Source organism: Anopheles arabiensis, chromosome 2 (assembly GCF_016920715.1).
Source record: "Anopheles arabiensis isolate DONGOLA chromosome 2, AaraD3, whole genome shotgun sequence".
In the NCBI taxonomy this organism is placed as follows: domain Eukaryota; kingdom Metazoa; phylum Arthropoda; class Insecta; order Diptera; family Culicidae; genus Anopheles; species Anopheles arabiensis.
The window spans coordinates 7,972,611-7,992,874 of record NC_053517.1 but is presented as its reverse complement, the minus strand read 5'-3'; the positions used below and the strand labels follow the sequence as shown (position 1 = coordinate 7,992,874).

The window sequence follows — 20,264 nt, the reverse complement described above, 5'->3', positions numbered from 1 at the left end:
TGCAGGGTGCTGGATGTGTCGATAGCTTTAATGCTACTCTTATGTATGTTTTAGAAAACAAACAAGAAGATCTTGCTAGATCTTTGAGACTAAGTATTCACCTAACAAAAGTGTCTGTTTATTTGGTAACTTAGTAACCTGTCATGGATAACTGTTTTGCTGCTAACCAATTACGGACGCTCACTAAATTGAGCTGTCAACAAATCAGTTCCATTGCGTTCTTCAGCCCCACGCCCCACGATTCGGAATAATTTGGAGGTCTAGACGGAGTTGCGTTATGCGTCGTGTAGGCAATTTAAACACTATCAATCATTTGGGCATGCGTGCGATAGTGCGTGCGTGGTATGTGTTGAACACGACTCACGACAATTTCCTGATAAATAATTTCACCTTCAGACCAGCTCGCGAATGATTTAACTTTGAACGTTAACAGTTTCATATGCCCTTTTCTTTAGCTAATGTTATCACATTTGAAACCACCGCCATATAGAAGTGTAAGTTCTGCACCCACAAGATGACGCAAACAGTCTGGGATTTGTTGTTGTAGCAAAATAGGGACACGCAGCACAAAAACCGGAACTTCCATTAACTGTCGATTAGCCGCACCGAATAGACATCAATATTTTCCAGGCTGGGAAGATAAAATGGGCTTCAGCGTCATCACAAACAGGTAGCATAACCCGGCCAAGATGCGCCTCAAGCAGAGGAAACCTTTTTTCCTGAGCTCTCAGACCCTCTCTCTCTCCTGCTGTCGCCGTACATGAGACGTTCCATTTTTCATGTCAATATCGGCACAATTGACTTGTACGCCGGCGTAACATGATAACGTTCCGGTCAGAACACGCACAAGGCTGCAATGCGATGCCGTGCGATCATACGCGTGCAAATAGGGAACGGTTGCGGGGATCGCTGAAAAATTGCCTCATTTAAGAATCCATTCATGCGCTCCAATGTGTTCGCACGCTGTGGTGCCGGTTCTTTGGTGGGCTGCCGAGGTGCCTCATTCTCTGCACCTCGGCGCAAAGGACACACCACCTCGAGGATGCACTGCCACCGGGGGTGTCTTCTCGCGAACGGTGTGCATGGGGTAGATAAAAAATAAATTTGCATTAAGCACCATCCCGGCGTCCCGGAGGACGCGCGAAGTCGTTTGGCAAGTTCCATGGACGATCGCGGGATGACACGACAAGCCAGTGTCAACCTGCAGCGGCAGCGGCAGCGGCAGCAGCAGCAGTCCATTCTCTCCAGCGCAGGATCATGAATGCCTATTGCGCCGGTCACTTTGGTCACTCGGCCGCAGTGTGTGCCCTTTTGCTCAGAGGCAGCATGGTGCGGCTCATTTATGCAAAATCGGTTTTAACGATCTGACAGCGAAAAATTATGACAATGCGAGGTGGGAACCCAGCAGGAACCGGTTTGAAGAGTTTTTGTTTGTCGCGTTTACCCAGCAAGCGTATATCCTTCGCCAAAAATTTTGCCATTTTATAATCTTCCCACTGCGGGAAAAACGTTCTTCCGCGTGGCTGTCAAGTTAAAACCGCAAGGCACAACGCAACGCTTACTTGTCTCTTAGAAGCAAAATCAAGCAAAAAGAGATCTGCCACAAGAAGAACGAAGAAAAATTAACGACAAATTAAAGAAGCACAAAGCTTTTCATCGAGTTTGTCCAAGCGCTCTCTCGCGCCCTCGGTCTCGCGGCAGAATGATAATCGACGCGAGCTTGCAAAACACGCGCAAATCGTTTGTGTGCGCTTTATTCTTCCGTATCGCATACTGACCACCAGGCAGGCAAAGCAGGCAGCATGAATCGGGTGTCTATTTTTAGTGATGAGTCAATGAGCACACACACCGGGGAAGGCGATTCGATTCCGTACCGTTTGCCTCCATTCGGGAACAGTTTCGTACGCGGGCGCTATCGCGCACTGCGCAACTATCTAAGTCAATTCAGCGCACGAGTCGCTTCCCAAAGATTGTGCAACCATGGCTGCCGGGGCCATGTGCACTTGTGCCGTTGGCACTTGGGTGTTTTTAAGCAAACATCAAACAATCTCAAGATTCAGGCTTTGCGCTCTTCCAACTGATGTTCGAAAAGGGGTTTTTTTCTAACTAATCGATAGTCCACGGCGATGGTACTTGTAGATGTTTGAGCGTGATGAATTTCGCATCAGGCATTCGCTTTGAGGCACAAGATCATTTCAAGGGAGTTCTCGCTCTTCACAAGGTTCACAAGACCAAGGCGCGGATGAAATATTATCGCCATTACAAAATGGTTGACTGAACAATGTAGATAATCTTCGCAACGTACGCCCGTGTCGTTGTTTAACGATCAGCTGCTCCCTTCCGTCGGAAGCGGGATGACATCTAACGAGCACGTTAATCAACGTCCTGCGTCACCATCAGGCCAGAAAGATGCAGCAGCTTCTGCTGTGGGATAGAGATCCCGCAAGACTTACGATGACGCCGTCTAATGGCCTTGACAGTGGGTTGCCTGCGTCGTCGTCGTCGTCGTGCCAGGTGACAGTGGGCTGAGCGTGCGGAGAAGATCGTTCTCAAGGTCATCGAGGTGCATCTCCGCCACACACTTGCACGTTTCTTTTCTTTTGGTGTGCATTCTCGCTCGTGCGCATCAGGATTTCAAGATGCCACCGTTGACAGATCACACGTCTCTCTCACTTTCCAACTGGTGCGGTGTACAGCAGCGTTGTTGTTTATTGCGTCCCAAGTTGTCCCCAAGAAGCAAAAAAACTTAAACCGGCTTCCTCGCGGTGCTGGATGCGCGCCAAAAATTGCCCAAGTAGCCCAAATTCCAAACAGCGTGCTCGCTCGGCCGGCAAGAATCTGTTTTTTTTTTCTCGGAAATGTTTGGCCCATTGCAGAGAAATAAAAACCAGGCTTACGAACTGGTTCTCAGGTTTCGTGATTTTATTTGTGCTTGGAGAACATCAGACAGATAAAACCCAAGGCGAAATCTCACTTCTATGAGGTTTCAAGATGCACTTCGCCATTTTGGTGAATTTTGTCACATTTGCATCGTTGACGATCGCGAGTATGCGGCGCAACCTTTAAGATCTCATCTGTATGTCATGGGCCATAAGGAAATCTCTAGGCAATGGTTTGGCGCACGAAACATTTCAAAGATTAATAAATATGTTTCCTTTGCAACATCGCCACTTCTGAACACCTGTTGCTGAAATATTTGGCATTTGCATATTATTGAATGCTCAAAGCCACATTTCCCTCCGTTTTGTTTGATTGGTTATATTCATCCCAATAAACCTTTTCGCCTGCCTTCTCGTATCTTGCCTACACCGACACCAATCATAACAGGACCATTTATCAACGGCCATAATGTATGCATATTTGGCGTTTCCAAATATGTTAATCCTCCAAATGGGCTGGAATTGGCGGTATCGCGAACTCTTCCTTTCACAGGCAAATTTGTAGCCATAAAGAAGAAGAAGTAAAAACGCCCTGGCCAACTTCCCAATCAGATCAATTAAGATAACCCAGCCGGGGGGCTTGGGACAAGTTTTTTCTTTGCTTATCGCCAAAGGCTTTTCCTGTAAACAACACACATAGACCTGCTGGTGCTCTGGTGGTCAGTCTCCATGCGGAATGCGAGATTATGTGCACAGTGAACTGGATTTAAATCACACAACCGATCGCCTCCTCGGGACCGTCTTATCGTGTCAGAGTTGAGTGATCAATTAAGCAACTAATTGGTGCAAACAGTTCTCGATTTGACACCAAGCGACCCCAAACCCTGCCACATAGGCGTGAGCGCGCGCACCATCTGATGCCCTAGTTTTGGAACGTGGTGAGTGAGCGTATCTTTTTGCTTACATTTTTCGCAGTTCCCGCACCTGAATGGGACTTGCGAGGAGTATGTGTGTTTGAAACTGATAAACAGCACAGTAAACAGCAATAGTGAATTAGCGAAGGTATGCTAGGGATTATAAGTGACAGGGGTATGTACTACCCCGTACCGCTTTACTAGCAGTTTCAATTGGCGAAAGAATTCTTTTTTTTTTCTCTCTCAAAGGCGCACATATCACGCCTCGATCGAGGGCTGCGATGTCTGAGATGCTACGAGACGGTGGAAAATTAAAAGCCCTCCCCACCGGTGGAGAGTTATTTATCATGGAGTTTCCGTTCGGGCTGGAAGCGTTGATTTAGCGGTGTGTTGCGTGCAGCTATGCAAATAATAAACCCAACTAGTCGAACTTCTCGATCAAGCGGTGATCAAACCAGTGCTGGTGGTTGGCCGTCGGTGAAGGTGATTTGCACTAGAAGGCGTACTCGTACAATGCGGTTCCATGCGCGGCACGTTTGATACGTGCCGCCGGCTGCAACAAATTTGTTGATTGCATTTTAATTTTCCCTCTACGCTAATGAGGACCTCTGTGAGGAGCGGTGCATGCACTGCGCAAAACCTGTTCCACAGGGTATCGTCGTGCAAGGCTTTGGAGCTAAATGGTACAACCTTTGAACGCGCAAATCAAAGGTATTTTAATAACTAATAACTGCGCTACAAAGCGTTTTAGCAATCATTGTACTTCCTGAGAGCAACAGGTACTTGTGTGTCTTTGAAACTTTTGGCGGGAAATGTGCTTGGTGAGATCATACACTTAGCAAACAAACATTCTCGTGAGATGCTTGTACGTTCGTTGTTACTGAGACTCTCCTGCACATGCTCCATTGGTGTATCCTTCAACGATGCCTTGAACATCCTTGACATTATCGGGTGAGAAAGTTTGCGTTCGCAAGCACATGGCCCATGGTATGTCTACGGACTTTCCCTTACGGCTCTCTCGGCGTCTAATGCCATCGGTCACAGTAGTTGTTTTACACGCAAAGGAAAAAAGAGATGGCAATGTCGTCGGAAAAACGGCAACCAGGACGCCATGCGCGCATGCTTCAAAATCCGTCAAAACAAACCGACGCCGGTATTTTGATACTGTGTGTGTGAGAGTGGATGGTAGAACAGTACAGGGTGGACCAAATCGGCACTTCTACAGAATATTATTTCTAAAGAATGCCTATTTTGTGTGAACATTGAACTTTAAATGCACGGATTCTTTAGATTTTGCTTTCGTTTAGACTAAGCAACACCCCCAAATACATAAATATTGATGCAAAAGTATGTAAAATGGAAGAAACTTGACCGCTGAAAGTACTGATTCGTTTCCACTGTGCAGCACTCAGTGTGTCAGTTTGTCCTTTTCGCACGCAATGTCGAGGACAGGGACGGGGACCTTGCCCCTCGGACGGAAACGGCATCGAATCTCCTTTTTGACCTAGCGCAGTGCAGTGATACATGTCCTAGCGCGTAGACACGTCTCCCGGTGCTACCGACCTTTTTTCCTTCCATTTCCATTTTGTTTTTCAAACGACTTGTAGTTCGAATTTTCGCAACTTAGTGTACCTCATAATCTCCGATTCTACACTTTCAAACGTTACGAAGCTAAAGTCCATCAAACGTGGTAACGGTTAACTCCAAAGTACGCAGAAAGTGCGCAGAATGGTGGTGTGAGTTAGCGTCGTTGCGGTTAGCGTCTGTTGGAAGGACGCCAAACTAGTAGGCCTCTCCCCAAACCGGTGGTGCGTCCCGGCCACGGCTATGGGAGCACTCCTTACGCACTGCAGCAGAGAACTGCATTGCTGCTGCATCTGTCGCAATGTCCCCGGTCGCAGCACGACGGTACCCGAAATGGACTTATTAGTTGTCTTTGGATAAATCGTTAAGCGCCTAAACGGGGCGCTAATGGTGTGCTAATTGTTGCTCCCCGAGTGTGTGCGTGTGTGCGTTTTGTGTGCCTCTTGATGTTCGCTAACAACAGTTCAACAACTGTCCAAAAGATGGACATTATTGGACATAGCTGTACATACATATTGCTTGAGAGTCTATTTGCTGACAGTTAGTGCTTCTGAAGATGAAGATTCCTCTAATCCCCCTTTAATAGCTGGGTGTGTGTATGTGTCCCTTTAAGGTGTTGCCATCCCATTCCTTTCTACCTTGATTTTACGTACGTGAGGACAACTCTTTCCCCTCTTTCGTTAGGGGTTTCAAATTAACTGTTAAAAATGGGCAATGTTTGCGCACTAAAGACGCGTTTGTGCATTCGAAAGAACCGTGCGCTGCATCTTTCCGCAGCGTAATGCAACGCCTCGCCAGCCACGTTTGGTCTGCCCGCCGCGCTCAGTGTAAATAGTGGAAGTGTTAATAAAATGTAATTAATCCTTCTAATAGGCGATCTCTCGAGAAGGAAAGCACAGCCCAAGCCCTGAACTGATAGACCGGACCGATAGTGGGTCAAATGTTACAAGTGATTAATAGCTCGATGATTACGATCGATAGCGATGTGCAATGCCCCGTGTAACGTTACTTTTTCCCTCTGCGATCGGTGCCTTTTGATCGGTTAGCTCGGTTTAGATTTTGCGCTACGAATCCACGGCACAGCAACGGGAGGTCAGCTAATTCGACCGGTTTTCGCTCCCCATCGAGGGCACTTGTAAAACCGAACGCGTTTCTTTGCCAGCCAAGCGTTTGCTGGCCGGCCCTGCACAGTGTAAATAGTGCGAATGCGTGTGCTCATCTCATCATTGCCTGTCCTAGTTTTGTGTGTACGATTACCCTTTTCAGTTTTCTAGTCACACAGATCTACGCGATCCCAAACCTTTGGTTAGGGGAGTTCAAGCTCAGCTGATTTCTTTTCCATGCCGTTTTGTTTCGTCAAAATTTGGCTAAATTTGGCCCACAGATGATGTCATTCGCAGCACAGTTGGTGAAATCGTTTCAGAACGCATCGACGCCCGTCAGAAGAAGAAAACAAAAATGCCGAAAATGTGCAAAACTAAGCACCCATAACGGAAAAAAACGAAAGCAACCGTGTCCGCTCGTACGCATTTGTGCGAAACCAGCGCAATCGTAACGAGTGATTTGTTTATTTGTGGTTCTTCACTTTGCGAATTTCTACGTTGTGCGGACATGAAGATTGCAAAGCAAAAACAATCGTTAATGTCGCTAAACTACACCGTTTCTGAAGTTAAGTGTATTTTTGACCGTGAATTAGGAACGGACGAACGGTAACGTCGTCTAGAAATAACTTGAACATATTTTGTTCCGTTTTATTGTTAGCGCACGTGAGAGATTAGAACAGGAAGACAACAAATGTCATCAGAAGAAAGTAGCAAAAAAGTGTGTGTAGTAATAACATTGAGAAAAATTGCACTCATGATCATGATCCCGTCAATGAAAGACTGCATTGATACTTTGATTCGCGTTTCTTTGTGTTGCAATTAGACAAAACAACATAAACATGATTCTCAACACAAATCGTAACTCAAAGCAATGAAAAAAAGACACTCCAACACAAATAACGGTGTCTTCCCATTTGAATGTACAGAATAGTGCTGAGTTTGCTTCATTAGCTCGTTACGAACCCTGAACCGTTAATGTTGATCGAATTGAGCACATAATTTGCATAGCCTTTTACGGAAAGGTGCGAATATTGTCACATTGCCCGATGGCAAATGGAGTATAGCGTCCTCCACACATACACCTTCATCACGTTTATTTACACTTTGTTTGTACTTTTTTTATTGAGATATACCTCTTCGCCCGTGAGATCGTGTGCCATTGAAAACGTGTGAGTTGTTGAAATTGTCATGAGCTGTACTGTATATCGCTTCACCGCATGTTATAGGCTAGTGATTTAGAGGTGTTGCTGCAGTTTTACAAGCAAATCAAGCGATAAAATGCGATCGTCCTCGCACAACAACAGCCCCTGAGGAATGGCCTAAAAAGAAGGAAAGGCAAATCTAATGGTTTGATGAACCGGCACGTACTCGTCGAACGCCGTCCAGTGACACCGAGAGCAGTGCGAAAGGATCGATAATTTATGGGCAGTAGTTAGAGCGGCAAGCAATCACACATACTCTAACACACACACACATCCACACACACCCACTTCTCACTTACCCGCGCGAGTGATCAACATACTGTGCAAGAAATAAAAAGTGCAAAGGAAAGCGACATCTTACCTCACAGACGGGGCGGTAGAGGGCCGGTGAACCGATGGAAACATATCAACTTTTGGCTTGAGCAAGCGAAAATTGGCACCGGCAAATAAATGTACGCGACCCGGCGTCGTTGGCACCATCGGACACCGGACAAGCGCTGTTGTGTTTACGTTTCGTTTCGTTGACGCTGTCCCGCGTCGGCTAGCCCATCCAAGGCATCGTGTGCTGTGTTGGTATAGTTGGTTCTGAGACCGCCGCCCGACGACGACGACACGCACCGGGAAGGGTTTGGAAGGGATGTACGATGATCACTACGACGAGACGAACGATCCAACCGTGCCGCGCTGCTCCGTCACCACGTTCCTGCACCGGATTGCGTTCACGGTGCTGCATGCATCTTTTTTCCTGGAAAATGTACGATGATCCTCTGTAAGAAATCTCTTTCCCCGTTTTTCGAAGTACACATATGCACACAAGAGGGGGTTACCACAGCTTTTGCAATCGAACCGGAGCTGTCGCCATTGTAGATTGTTTCCAGCTAATTGACCCAACGCGAGGCTGGATTGGCTGGACATTGGAGAGTGGTCATGCGTGACCGTTAGGTTAATGAGAAAAACATCATCCGAATAGTGCCCCCCCGAGTACTCTCGCCGGCAGTGTCCAATGTCGCGAATTATGCAAAACATGCTGCCAATGGCGACACGTCGTTTCATCGTCCCGATGAAGCAAATTCAAACCCAATATTCTGGGTATTGCTGACATTGTGATGACTGCGGAACAGCCTGCCCTGTGTCTTGCTTTGAGTCTACCTCACAAATTTCCTTCCCCATCGGAGCGGAAACCAATCTTCCAACATTCCAAGCCTCCAAAAAAACAATATACCGGCTACACCGAAATGCCCTGCGGTGTTGCTGATTTATAACTTTACCACCGCAATGGATTCTAAAGAGATTTATGCAAGTGTGATATTTCGTCGCCGCCTTCGCCCTGTCTACGCCTGTCCCTTCTTATCCCTCCCCAAATTCCAACGTTTGCGTGTGACAACGTGTCTTGGCGTATGGTTTGAGCGAGAAAATGGCTACAATTTTCGTACCCAGTGGAGATTGCGTTTTTATTGGTCTGCCCAAAGTACCCCGAAGCGCTTTCAGGGTTTTCGACCCCGAGAGAAAGAGAGAGAGAGAGGGGGATTGCATTCCACAGTTTCCGCCGAACTCCGAAAGTTCACCAAGAGTGGTCGGTCGTGGGCGTAATAATTCGCGATCGTGTTCGAGGATCGCGCAAGTTTGGAGCAAGAATCTACTCGGCTGCTGCTGCTGCTGCTGCTGCGGCCCTTCTCGATCGTGATCAACCGAGACTGCGAACCGCAATTTACGCGTACGCAGCTTTATGCTTACTGCCCCGTTTTGTGCAGTGTTATTAAAACCTGCACACGAGCGATGGTTGAATTTCATATTTCAGCTCTTTGCATGCGAATGTCCGATAATGTACCGCATGTGCAGCACAACCCCAGCAGAGAGGCGACATTCCGAGCCTGTTTTAGCCGGGTTTTGAAACGGCAAAGAGGATCAATAAACCTGTCACGGTTGGGTTTGCGTGTCTTTTTTCTTTTGCTGCAGGTTTTTTGTTTTCAAACTTTTTACCGCTTTTACGTTTTATTTTCTCTCGAATTTTTAAGATGCTAAACCGTAAATATGGACTCCGTTTGCGTGGAGGCAATTTTGGCGTTCCTAATTGCTGGAGCTTTGCATTTTTATGTTGCACCCCTCTTAGTCTGGCGCAATAAAATTTAAACGAATCTTTTACTTTCCGTACCCTGCACTTCGTAAGATACCAAGAAGTTAGCAGAGAAAATACGCTAAAATGGCATAGCAAAAAGTTTAGTGCAAGAGGAGCGAATTTTGGTAGCAAAAGAGGGATAGAGAAATAGCTTTTTAGTTTTGCCGAAGACGCTCCACTGCAAGTAACTGCGAAAGAAGCAGAACAACTAAGTAAGACATTCATTACCGTTAATCACATGCGTGAATCAGGAGTGCTGAGCGCGAAACAAATGCATGTGCGTGTGCACGGTTGAAGACACACAACATTCGGAAGACACGTTCCGAGCATTCTTACAAACGAGAAGTTTGCTGCAACTTCTGATGGATTTCTTGAGCTAAGGTTTGGAAGGTTTTAATGAACTCATGGCCCTCCGGACGGACGGTACTGATAAAAGTTGAACCGATCGTTTCTGACGGCGTGCGGCAGCAGAAGCCAACATTGGACCGGTTTTAGAAGGACGAACTGATCTTATGCGAGGGATAATAATTCGTTTAAAAAGCTCCAAAGGTATAGCAGAAGTTAATCAATGAGTAACTTCATTACCATAAGCAAAAACATTCCTCTTCTCGACCTTCGGTGGCAGTTTTCGCTTCATTTGTGTCACTTCTCTCCGTCCTTAGCACTTTACGTCCTTCCTCTTCCTCCTAAACTATGTTGCGGACGATTAAAAATTACAATTCGACACGGCAAATTCCGTTTCAGCTTTGCTTTACGTATCCGCCCTGTTATGCTTAATGTCTGCAATGCTCGCGGGGGAACTGGCGCACTCGCTGGAATGTCGTTGTTTGGCTGGTCCAACCGCCATCATCACGCGTCTCACAATTCGATGTGCCAGTGCAATTGCAATTTTATTTCGTATTATTGACCATACGACCGCTTTAGCTTCATTAGCGCGATCTCTCTTTTATGACGCGATCGGACGTAATCGAACACAGTGTATTATATAGCTATAGCTTGCTTCCATCGCCATCGGATCGGATGCTGTTACGCAAGACAAGAAATGTAAATAGCGCTGCACATTAAAGGCAGAACGGCAGAACAGGTTGACATAATTCCTAATCAATTTGTGCAGGATGATCAGACGGTTATTGTGGGCTTAATTGCGTCATGTACTGCATCATTAAAGTGTGACACAAGTGATTAAAATTTGCCTTTTTTCATTTTTATTTGATTACAGAAAAATGGCCGGGAAGAGGAACAGCAAACAATCAACAAGTACAACTCGGTGAGTATAGATGAAGAAACTCTACGTAAGCACTGTTTAGGATACACATTTTCTAAAGTTCCCGGACAGAGTAGCATTCAAAGACAGATTACAGCGTTTCGTCTCTGCGCGAGCCAAAAGCTGTAATTAAATTTAGATCATCATTTGAGATTATATTTAATTTAGACGTTGAGGGTAAACTTTTGCCGCTAGGGTTGTGTTCTCCATGAACGACATCATTCAGGAAACGGGCGCGTCAATGTGCTAGACGATCATCTAAATTGAGGTGCGATTAGCTTCACACTTTGGATACATTTTCCGTCCTTCTGGTGGGCATGATTTATTTGGTCTACACATTAAACGGACCGTACTGAAGTAGTGCCAAAAGGAAAGATATTTTTTTCACTTCTTCACTTCATCAATTCTTCACTTGGTTTATGTTTGCTTTGGAATAGTTCAACGAGCTAGGTTTGATTCACAGTTGTTGATGGGAATTACTTTACTTTAAAAACTTGCGAATTTTAATGTCAATCATTGACAATGCACATACGATTTCACTTTCTAGGGAAGTTAAGGGAATACAATGAAATATAAGCATTAAATGTTTGTTGATTGTCGTTTTTCACTCTTTGCATCTTTGTTTGTTTGTGGTGGTTTCGTTTTGCTAAATTCTCCTTGAACAAACATCCCCAACCTTGATAGAAAATCCTACTTCAACAATGCTTTCGATTGTCTCTGAAACGAAACGGATAGGATGGTGATCACGTAGCTTCATCATGTCATTTACATGTACATTTGCATGACACAACCCGACTGCACTCGCCATGTCCCAAGTCTGCTTGGTTGTCTTTTCGCTTGCCAGTGAGATGCTGATCACGTCTGAGACGGAGATTTCACTTTCAACTCACTTCAAACGAGAGGTTAACCATGAACAATTGCAAAGTGAAAACATGTCAAGGTACTAACGTTAGTCGCAGGCTGAATGATTGCCTTCATTATGATGGCTATTGTGGCAATTGAAGTTTAAAATTTGCCTAAATTATATTCTAATAATTACGAAACATGACAAAAAAAACTCATCTTCCATTCAGTATCATCACCGTTGTATAACAAGCAGTATGTAATAAAACTTAACTATTACGCCGGGGTTTCCCGTCTGGAAGACGGAAGCTTGTTACCTGCTAGTATGATCTGAAACAACTTAAGAAACGGTACCCAACTAGCCATCCATCGTGTAGTCCGTTTATGACGCTCTGTAACTGTTTCACACATTCAACCATAAATTATGGTAATGAAATAGTTCCATTATGTATGTGAAGGTAAGCAGTGTCGGGTTGCGGAATGCTTCCTCGCAAAACCATCGTTTGTGCCTTCGTTGGATAGGGGCTGGACGGATTATGGAAGCCTTAACAAAGTATCGTAAAATGTAAATGTTTCACTGCAATCTAAGCAATGGCAGGAAGAGAGGCCCCACGTTGTTGAGCAGTAAACGCATTGCTTGGCATTTGTTCAGAACGTATAGACATTCAATTTTTATTCATTTTTTTAAGCACACCAAAAACAAGCACTGCTCATTAGCGCTATTCCTGGAGATCCCCTTTAAAGTAGCATCATATCGTCCAATTTATCATGCATTGAACCCCCTTAACTCTCTGAACGGATTGAACGGATTTTACCGGTACCCTTTGCAGAGCTGTCCAAACGTTGGCAGGATGAGGGCAATTTTGTCTGATCAAATAAATTCGCCTCAATTTCGTTTTGTATTCGAAACTACGTTTCCTTTCGCTTTTGCGCGTCGGAAGATCGGTAACTTGAACAGAGGGAGTAGTACTGATCATGGTTTGGTTCCAAACAAACAACAAACGCGCAGCCATATCGATAGGAGAGCATCATTATTGTGCGTTGTCCGGGTCCGATTCGGGAAACAAACCCAACCACAATCGATCATTATTTTGGGGTCATGCGCGTCCCGAGGTCCAGCAAGGTAATGATCGGTTAGCTGGGGCGTATTTCATTCTTCTTTTTTTGTGGAACAAATCTATAACTGTAAAGAAGATCGCCTCATAGGTTCACATGATGCCCTAATGGGGTTTGTACTTCAGGCTCAGCAATCGGTCAAGATGCTCGATTTAAGACGATTTGGACAACAGGGGAAGATCATATAAAAGCAACGCGTTTCGAACACACGCCGATACGGTGCGCAGTATGCGCGGTAAACCGTATGTCCCGATTTATGATTGGCATTTAAAAGAACCGACCACTGATGCAATCTTACTGGCACATTAGATCGAGATAGGGTCATCGTCGTTCTGGATCTTTCAAGCATAAAATGTGCACGTGACATTTTATGATGGACTATCGCATGCCGATGAGAGACAGGGAAACTAATCTCCGTGCTGGGTCTGGTACTGCTGCTGATGATGATGATGATGATGGAGTGGTCGTAAATCTATAAAATAGAGAAAAACCGGTGCGTCACGGCATTCTGATGGTTTGGAAATGGGGAAAAAGCTAAACGAGCAGCGTCCACCGGAATAACAAAACAACAACAAAGCGGGCACGGGACTATAAAAGCCCTAAAGGGAATAGAGATCGCTATCTGAGAAAGAAAAAAAGTTTCGTGCTCCAAATTTGGGCGCCACGCTTGTCTGCCATTGCCGCGCTTCCTAAGAAAAGCGAAATCACATCCCTCGTCTGTGCCGGAACACCCCGTCTATTCCACGAATAATTTGGCATCTTCGTTTCTCTTTCTCTTTCGCCAGCTACCACTGCATACGATCAACGCCCAGCAGCAGCAGCAGCAACAGCCCAGGCCAACCACAAACCTGAACCATGTAAATAACAACCATTACCATAATTATTCGCTTCAACCGTACTACAACCGGCAGCAACAGCAGCATCAGCAGCAGCAGCAGCAGCTACAGCAACTACAGCATCACTCGTATCCTGTCGTACGAATCGACGAGGAACCGGCGGCCCAATCGCTCCGGCTAAACTACGTGACGGAGCGGATTCTCGCGTCAACGTTACCGGCCCGGCGGCTTCAGAATGGCTCGTCGTCACCGCACGCCCCGAACGGCACGCCGCCCGTCGACGAGCACGAGCGCGAACTCATCAACATGCTGGAACAGAAGCATAAGCAGGTTGGTATGGGCCGCGATCCTGTCCTGTCAGTCATATAAAGCCGGCCGCGGCTATCTCACCTGCTTTTGGATGGTGGATAATTGAATTAAATGCGTCCAACTCTCCGGAACGTTCGCGTTCGGTGCGCGCGCCCATTCGCAACTCTGTTTGGCAGCCGCTTGACAGGAAGCCGAGGATAAGCTTCTTAAGTGGAGTTGCGTAGCGCGTCGTTTGGAAAGCTCTCGGAGCGCAGAACAGTACGCAGCACGGCAATATAAGTCCACCTCATTATCCGTTAGCTTTATAATCACTCAATCTTACTAGCTGCTTACTCTCGGAGGCATTTCCTCATCTGGTTTTGTGCTGTCCTTTAGCTCGCTTCTAATTTCATGCTTTGTCCATCTTCCAGAACTACCGGATACTGGATCTGGAGGCGCGTCTCGTCAACATCACGCTCGAGAAGCTGTGCGAGCTGTGCAAATACATCGATTCCTGGCTGGGCAGCGGGAAGGAAAAGATTGTCGTTCTACAGGACAGGTGAGTGCGTGTGTATACGTGTGTGGCTGTGTGTTAGGATCGGCAGAGTTTAAAGGTGACCGAACGGTGTTTGAGAGCGACCCCCAACCGGCCGGAGTCCGGGCGGCGGTAATCCTACACTCACGTCCGTCACGTCAATGGGAAAGCATCGATTGCGTGACGGCGATATGTGTGCAAAGGGGGCTGCGCTTTTTTCGGTCATCCACTTGAGAAGGGACCACCTTCGAGCAGGGGTTTGAAGCATTCGAAGAAAAAAAACGAAAGAACGAACCCCTTTGCACTTTGCTCTGGCATGTTGTCTCGGCAAACATTCACCCGATCGTCGATGATGATGATGCACGCCCGCAGTCCCTCAGGGTTTCGTTGTACTATCTGTATTTATTTATTTTCTTATCATCTTCTAGTCTTTTTTTAAAAAGCTTAACCTGGTGGCAAGAACCTCTGGCTTCTGAGAGAAAAGGCAATGCTTACCCAAGCCACCGGAATTTAAACTTAAAAGCGGCTTAAAGCGTTGTCGGATTACCGGGTGCTCATTCTTCGGATCTGTACCGGTCGCCTTGTGGGTTAAATAATCTATCAATTTAAATTTGAATGCCGTTGAGAATTGTGGACTGAAAGGTCTTTGTCGAACTTCGGAACATATATCCAATATCTTTAGAGCTCATCAAAGCATACATAAATGTTGATTTAATTAAACTTCTTGGGTAGCTCGTCATAAGAGCTGCGTTTTGAGTGACCTATCTCTACTCTTGAAAAGTCTTTTTAACTCTGTTCGTTTGTGGTGACAAACTTCTGACGACCCAGTTGCTTGTCATCGGCTTTCAAAAGTTCACCGCCAAGAACATTGTAGGACACACCAGCACACACCATTAGCATAAAATGGCTCAAAGTGTCATATTTGAATATTTACGGCCAATTCAAAAGCCGCGCACTGGAAAACCGTACCAACTCGCCGTAGTTGATGCGTGTTTTTTGTAGCGGTATGCATATGCACCCAAGGTGCATTATGCCGGCTTATTGGCTTACATCTGTTTTTGCCGTTTTTGTTCGCATTTTATTGTTCCCTGCCAGCAAAAAAGCCCCCTCCAAGCACGGTGGTGGACGACGCAAAAAGTCACAAACGCCGACATGTATGCCACCTCACGAACTGGCGCTTCATGCGTGTAGTACCCCACCGTCGCACTGAGGGCGTGCAAGATGTACCGAGGACGGTATTTGCAGTACAGTAATCAAATCTCCGAATCGAGGAAAAACGTGTCCGTGTCCGAATATTAACATCGGACAACCACCAACCGTCGGACAACCCATCCCGCACGGCCGGTCAATCATCGACCATTCTCTTCGCTCTTGCTGTGGGGTATTGTGCTTTAACCTCGCCGTAGCTTCTGGTCATTCCACATCCCCTCCTTGAACCGATCGATGCGGCATCGATGGCTTGGTGGAGGAGCATGGGCGGGGGCAGCACAACGGCAATTTGTTGCTACCTTTTGTCGTCGTCTCCACACCGGCGGAAGACACACTTTACCGTAAGCGTATGCAACATGCAAACACAACAACACTGGCGCTAGCGGAAAGGGCGAAAGCTGCGGTAAACAAAGAGAACGCATCGCAAACTTTCGCAAACCGTGGAGGAAAGGGGCGTCCGTGCGAGTGCCGTTTCGCGATCCTTTATAAATAATGCATGAACATAGATTTTTTAAGCAATCAGTTTTGTGGTTGTAACGATTTTTGCCGGTACCAATCAATTTTTCCGCCTGCTCGGCAAACAACACAACTATTGACCGGGGGGCCTGGTTGATGATAAGAAAGTGGGTACATCGGGCAAGAAAAGAAACACAAGCTGCTTTAGGGATTTTAGAGATTGTGACGAGATTACAGTTTGGTTTGGTAGTCTGTAGTTGCGGATATCTCACGGTTCCTTCAAGCGAAGGAAGCAAAAACAGCGAACCCCGTGCTTTGTTACAAACGTTTCGAAACGTTCGTTGCGGTGTGCGCTGGGCGAATATGGGCGTTTGATTTTTTATAATCTTATTCAAACGATTTGGTGTGCCGCACGAGAAGAGGCGAGGAACCACACTGTTTTGGGTGGACGAGTAAACATCGCGGAATGTGAGAATGTTATGATTACCCGTTCGGCCAAGCAGACGGGCAAGTCATAATTTTGCAACGTTTTAATAATACATTTTTTGTCAGATTTGGCTTGGAACAGGTAATTGCTAATGAAAGCGCCAAAACTTTTTTTTATAATATTTTTGACTGCCAACAGAAGACCGATAACATTTCTCTTTTCAATGCGCAAACCGTGATAAGAGCGTGCACACACCAAATGTGAACAGGAAATAGCACATTAAGCCCTCTCTGTACCCGGTCGCCACGGTAAATCTGTAATTTGGGCAACCATTCTCACCCGAAACGATTCGTGCGAATGCTTTAATTTGCACTTACTCCAAAAGTGCCAAGCACATTGGGCACTCCAATCGCCAGGGTGCATGCAGCAACGCAACAGGAAATCGTTTCTCAAGTTTGGTTTAACTTGTCAGCACCACTTTTTAAGCATTGGGCGAAGATAGCAAGAGGGGTCATTTCAGGGAAGTTAACAGTTATTAACCTCCTTTTTACACTCGTGATTCAGGTTTTCAAGACTTCGCTTCCCCCACACGAGCTGAAATCGATTTCTCGACGAAACGTTCACGCGAATTGCCTTGAATTATCAGTAAATAATAATTACCCTAATAACGATCTTGCCAACGATAGGTACTATTGTGTGCAGCATCAATGGGATGAAACGGATTGCAAATTGACGTGTCAAAATTTATAACACGACATGCGCGCGCGCAGCAGCTTTGATGCACTTGTGCGTCGGCACACAAAAAAGCGGAAGGTCGCAGCATGAGTTGCAGTTTCAGCCCTCTTCCATTACGTCCATTAGAATGTTTACTCTCTTATACATTTCATGTGCTGTTGTTGATTTTTCGAATCCTGGGTTTTTTGTTTCGTTACAGGGAAGATAAACATCGGCTGGGGACGGCGATCGCAGCGTACCTGCAGTATCAAAAAATCTGCGGCTCGAACATTCCGCAAGCTAGCGGCCACTCGAAAAATTCCCTTTCGCCCGGCGGTACCGACAATGGGCGGCGGACGCCCACCTGGCTCGATCTGGACATCTACTCGATGCAAAAGTTTCTGGAAACGGTCGCCGGTCCATTGCGCATTCCTTCCCACAGGAGGTAAGTGACGGAACTCAACTCAGCCATGGTTTGAAAATCTATGACAGTGTCCTTATAATGTATCTCTCTTATTATCTTCACCTTCCAGATACATTCAATACTTCTCCGGGCTGCTGTCGGGTGTGATCAAGTTGAATTCGTCCTCCTTCTTCCTGAAAGCGATACGGGTCGAATCGCCGCCATGTTTGCACTACCGTGCCATAACCGTCAACAGCGAGTGGCGCAGCTTCATCAAGATCTTCGAGGGCGTCCGGTGTCTGTTCACGTCCGACATCTACGTCATACCGATCACGACGCGGCACTTCATCTACGAGATCAAGCATCCGCTGCGGTTGCGCGGCGACATCCTGGTCCGCTGCTACCAGATCATACCAAATAACAACAAGGCGACGTACGAGAAGGAGCTGATCGCGTCCGTGCAATTTCACACATGTGCCATAACCGAAAAGGAAGTACAATTCACCAAGGGAGATGTAGACTTCGCGTGCGAAGACGAGCGCTTCTCCGCCGAGCACAGGATGACGTTCTGCTTCGACACCGTGCCGAACGAGCGGCCGATGATACTAGTGTTCCAGGATCCGCTCGTGCGCATAGAGCCGATCGCGGAGAACGGTGATCTGCTGGAAACGATCAATGAAGGTAAGAATCGTGAGCATTATCGATTTAGATTTCAATTTTATGCGCAACCACTTCAAAAAGTCTTAAGAACAGTCCACAGTCGACGTTGAGACGAAAGTCGACATTCGACATGTAATGCGGATTGCATACTTTTGGGCGGATTACATTTACAGTGTGTAGCTTAACTATCACTAGGAGTACTGCTCTGTAGTGTAGTATTGCTCAAGTCATCAAAATGATGTTTTTGCAAACTGAAACATTTCTCTTTTTAAATTGCATTTGTTTACATATTTTATGTTATGTAATAACTTTGCAATGACATTAGTCATCCACAATCGTGGTCGAATTTTGAAAATGTTTATCTTAATCGACATTCGTCTTCTCTAAATTTTTTACAAATCTCTTATTTTTTGAAACATTCAGTTAGATGCATGCTTTAAAGTAATACACTTATTTATTTCCTGCAGTCATTCGATGTTGTTCGTAGTGCTTCCGTTATGTTCCAGCTTTGTTCTGTGCAGCTTTCTTTGAAACATCAGGAATAGATCCTCTTTCAAGCCAACATAGTTTGCTTAGTATCGCGCACTGGTTTCATAATCACTTACTAGAAGATAAACAACCGATTTGTCTCTCTTCCCACGGAAGTCCTGTCAACCAGCCCCACATCAGTAGGAACTTGCCAGGGTTTTGGCTCTCGCGTACGAGTTATAAACAAAGACAACATTAATAGCTTCATCCGTCGTTGAGCAGCGATCAAAACACTTAAACGCTACCCCCATTTGTAAAATCCTCAGCCGAACCGTACCGTTGCTGTAACGTGATTCACCTGAGAGGTCAACATTTGGGTCGAAGGATGACATTGTTTCCGCCTTTTACACCTTTCCAATGCGCGAAACACGATACAATTACATCCATTATTCATGTTTTACCATGCAGTGAAATCTGATCTCAGCATAATTGTAGGCTGGGAAATAGCGTTCACCCGGAGCCGTACACAGTACACCACCACGAGGGGCAAGCTCCACCGATATCTTTCTACAGAGTGCGTAATTAATTCACTCTAATTTATTTGACAAACGTTTGATTTATTGATGCTGTACGTAGAGGGGCTATTTTTAGACCAACACCACCACACTACTTTCCGTTTTACCGCGCATTAGACCCCCACGAAAGGGCGCTATTTCGGGTGTATCTCCTCCTCTTCCTGTACCAAAACACTGATACCAACACTCTCGTACTCTCGGGGGCATGATGATTCATCGGCCGGCGTTACAAACTTAAACCATTCGCACGTCGGTGCTGCCGTTGAGCTGATAAACTTCTCGCTCCGCCTTGGATTGACTGTCATGCGAATGTTTAATCAACCTGCAAAAACAGCTGTTGGATGGCGTGTTCGCGATTCAATCTTCGCGCCTCGCCTTTCATTCACCGCAGAAAGTGGCGTTCTTCGGGACATTAATGGCCTAACGATACGCTTGTTTACAGATTATGATGCTTATTTGCAGGAATTCTTCTTCCTGTTCAGATTCGGGTGTAGTATAAATTTAGATTGTGTACCTTCGTTTTGACTCCCCCTCCTGCTGACGCCACATAATCATAGAGCGGCTAATTTCTAACAAAAATATGTTGTGTCTATGCGAAAGATGAAAGATACCTTTTTTCTCGTTGGCACTTTACTGTTTGTCAAGAAGACATCCAATTCAACATTAACGCCA

General features: G+C 45.9%; 1 protein-coding gene across 11 annotated transcripts in view; it reads left to right on the top strand.

Moving 5' to 3' along the window:
• The window catches only part of LOC120908515 (tensin-1), a 157,400-nt gene that overhangs the window by 107,449 nt on the left and 29,687 nt on the right, over positions 1-20,264 (top strand). For 9 of the 11 annotated variants that reach the window (XM_040319575.1, XM_040319578.1, XM_040319574.1 and 6 more), the window contains 5 exons: positions 11,018-11,065; positions 13,807-14,187; positions 14,577-14,704; positions 17,707-17,931; positions 18,020-18,570. In XM_040319575.1, the coding sequence (XP_040175509.1) occupies positions 11,018-11,065; positions 13,807-14,187; positions 14,577-14,704; positions 17,707-17,931; positions 18,020-18,570 (1,333 nt within the window). Of the gene's footprint in view, positions 1-5,605; positions 5,702-8,304; positions 8,437-11,017; positions 11,066-13,806; positions 14,188-14,576; positions 14,705-17,706; positions 17,932-18,019; positions 18,571-20,264 lie in introns of those variants that run through there. The other 2 variants (XM_040319583.1, XM_040319582.1) reach the window with 2 other exon arrangements.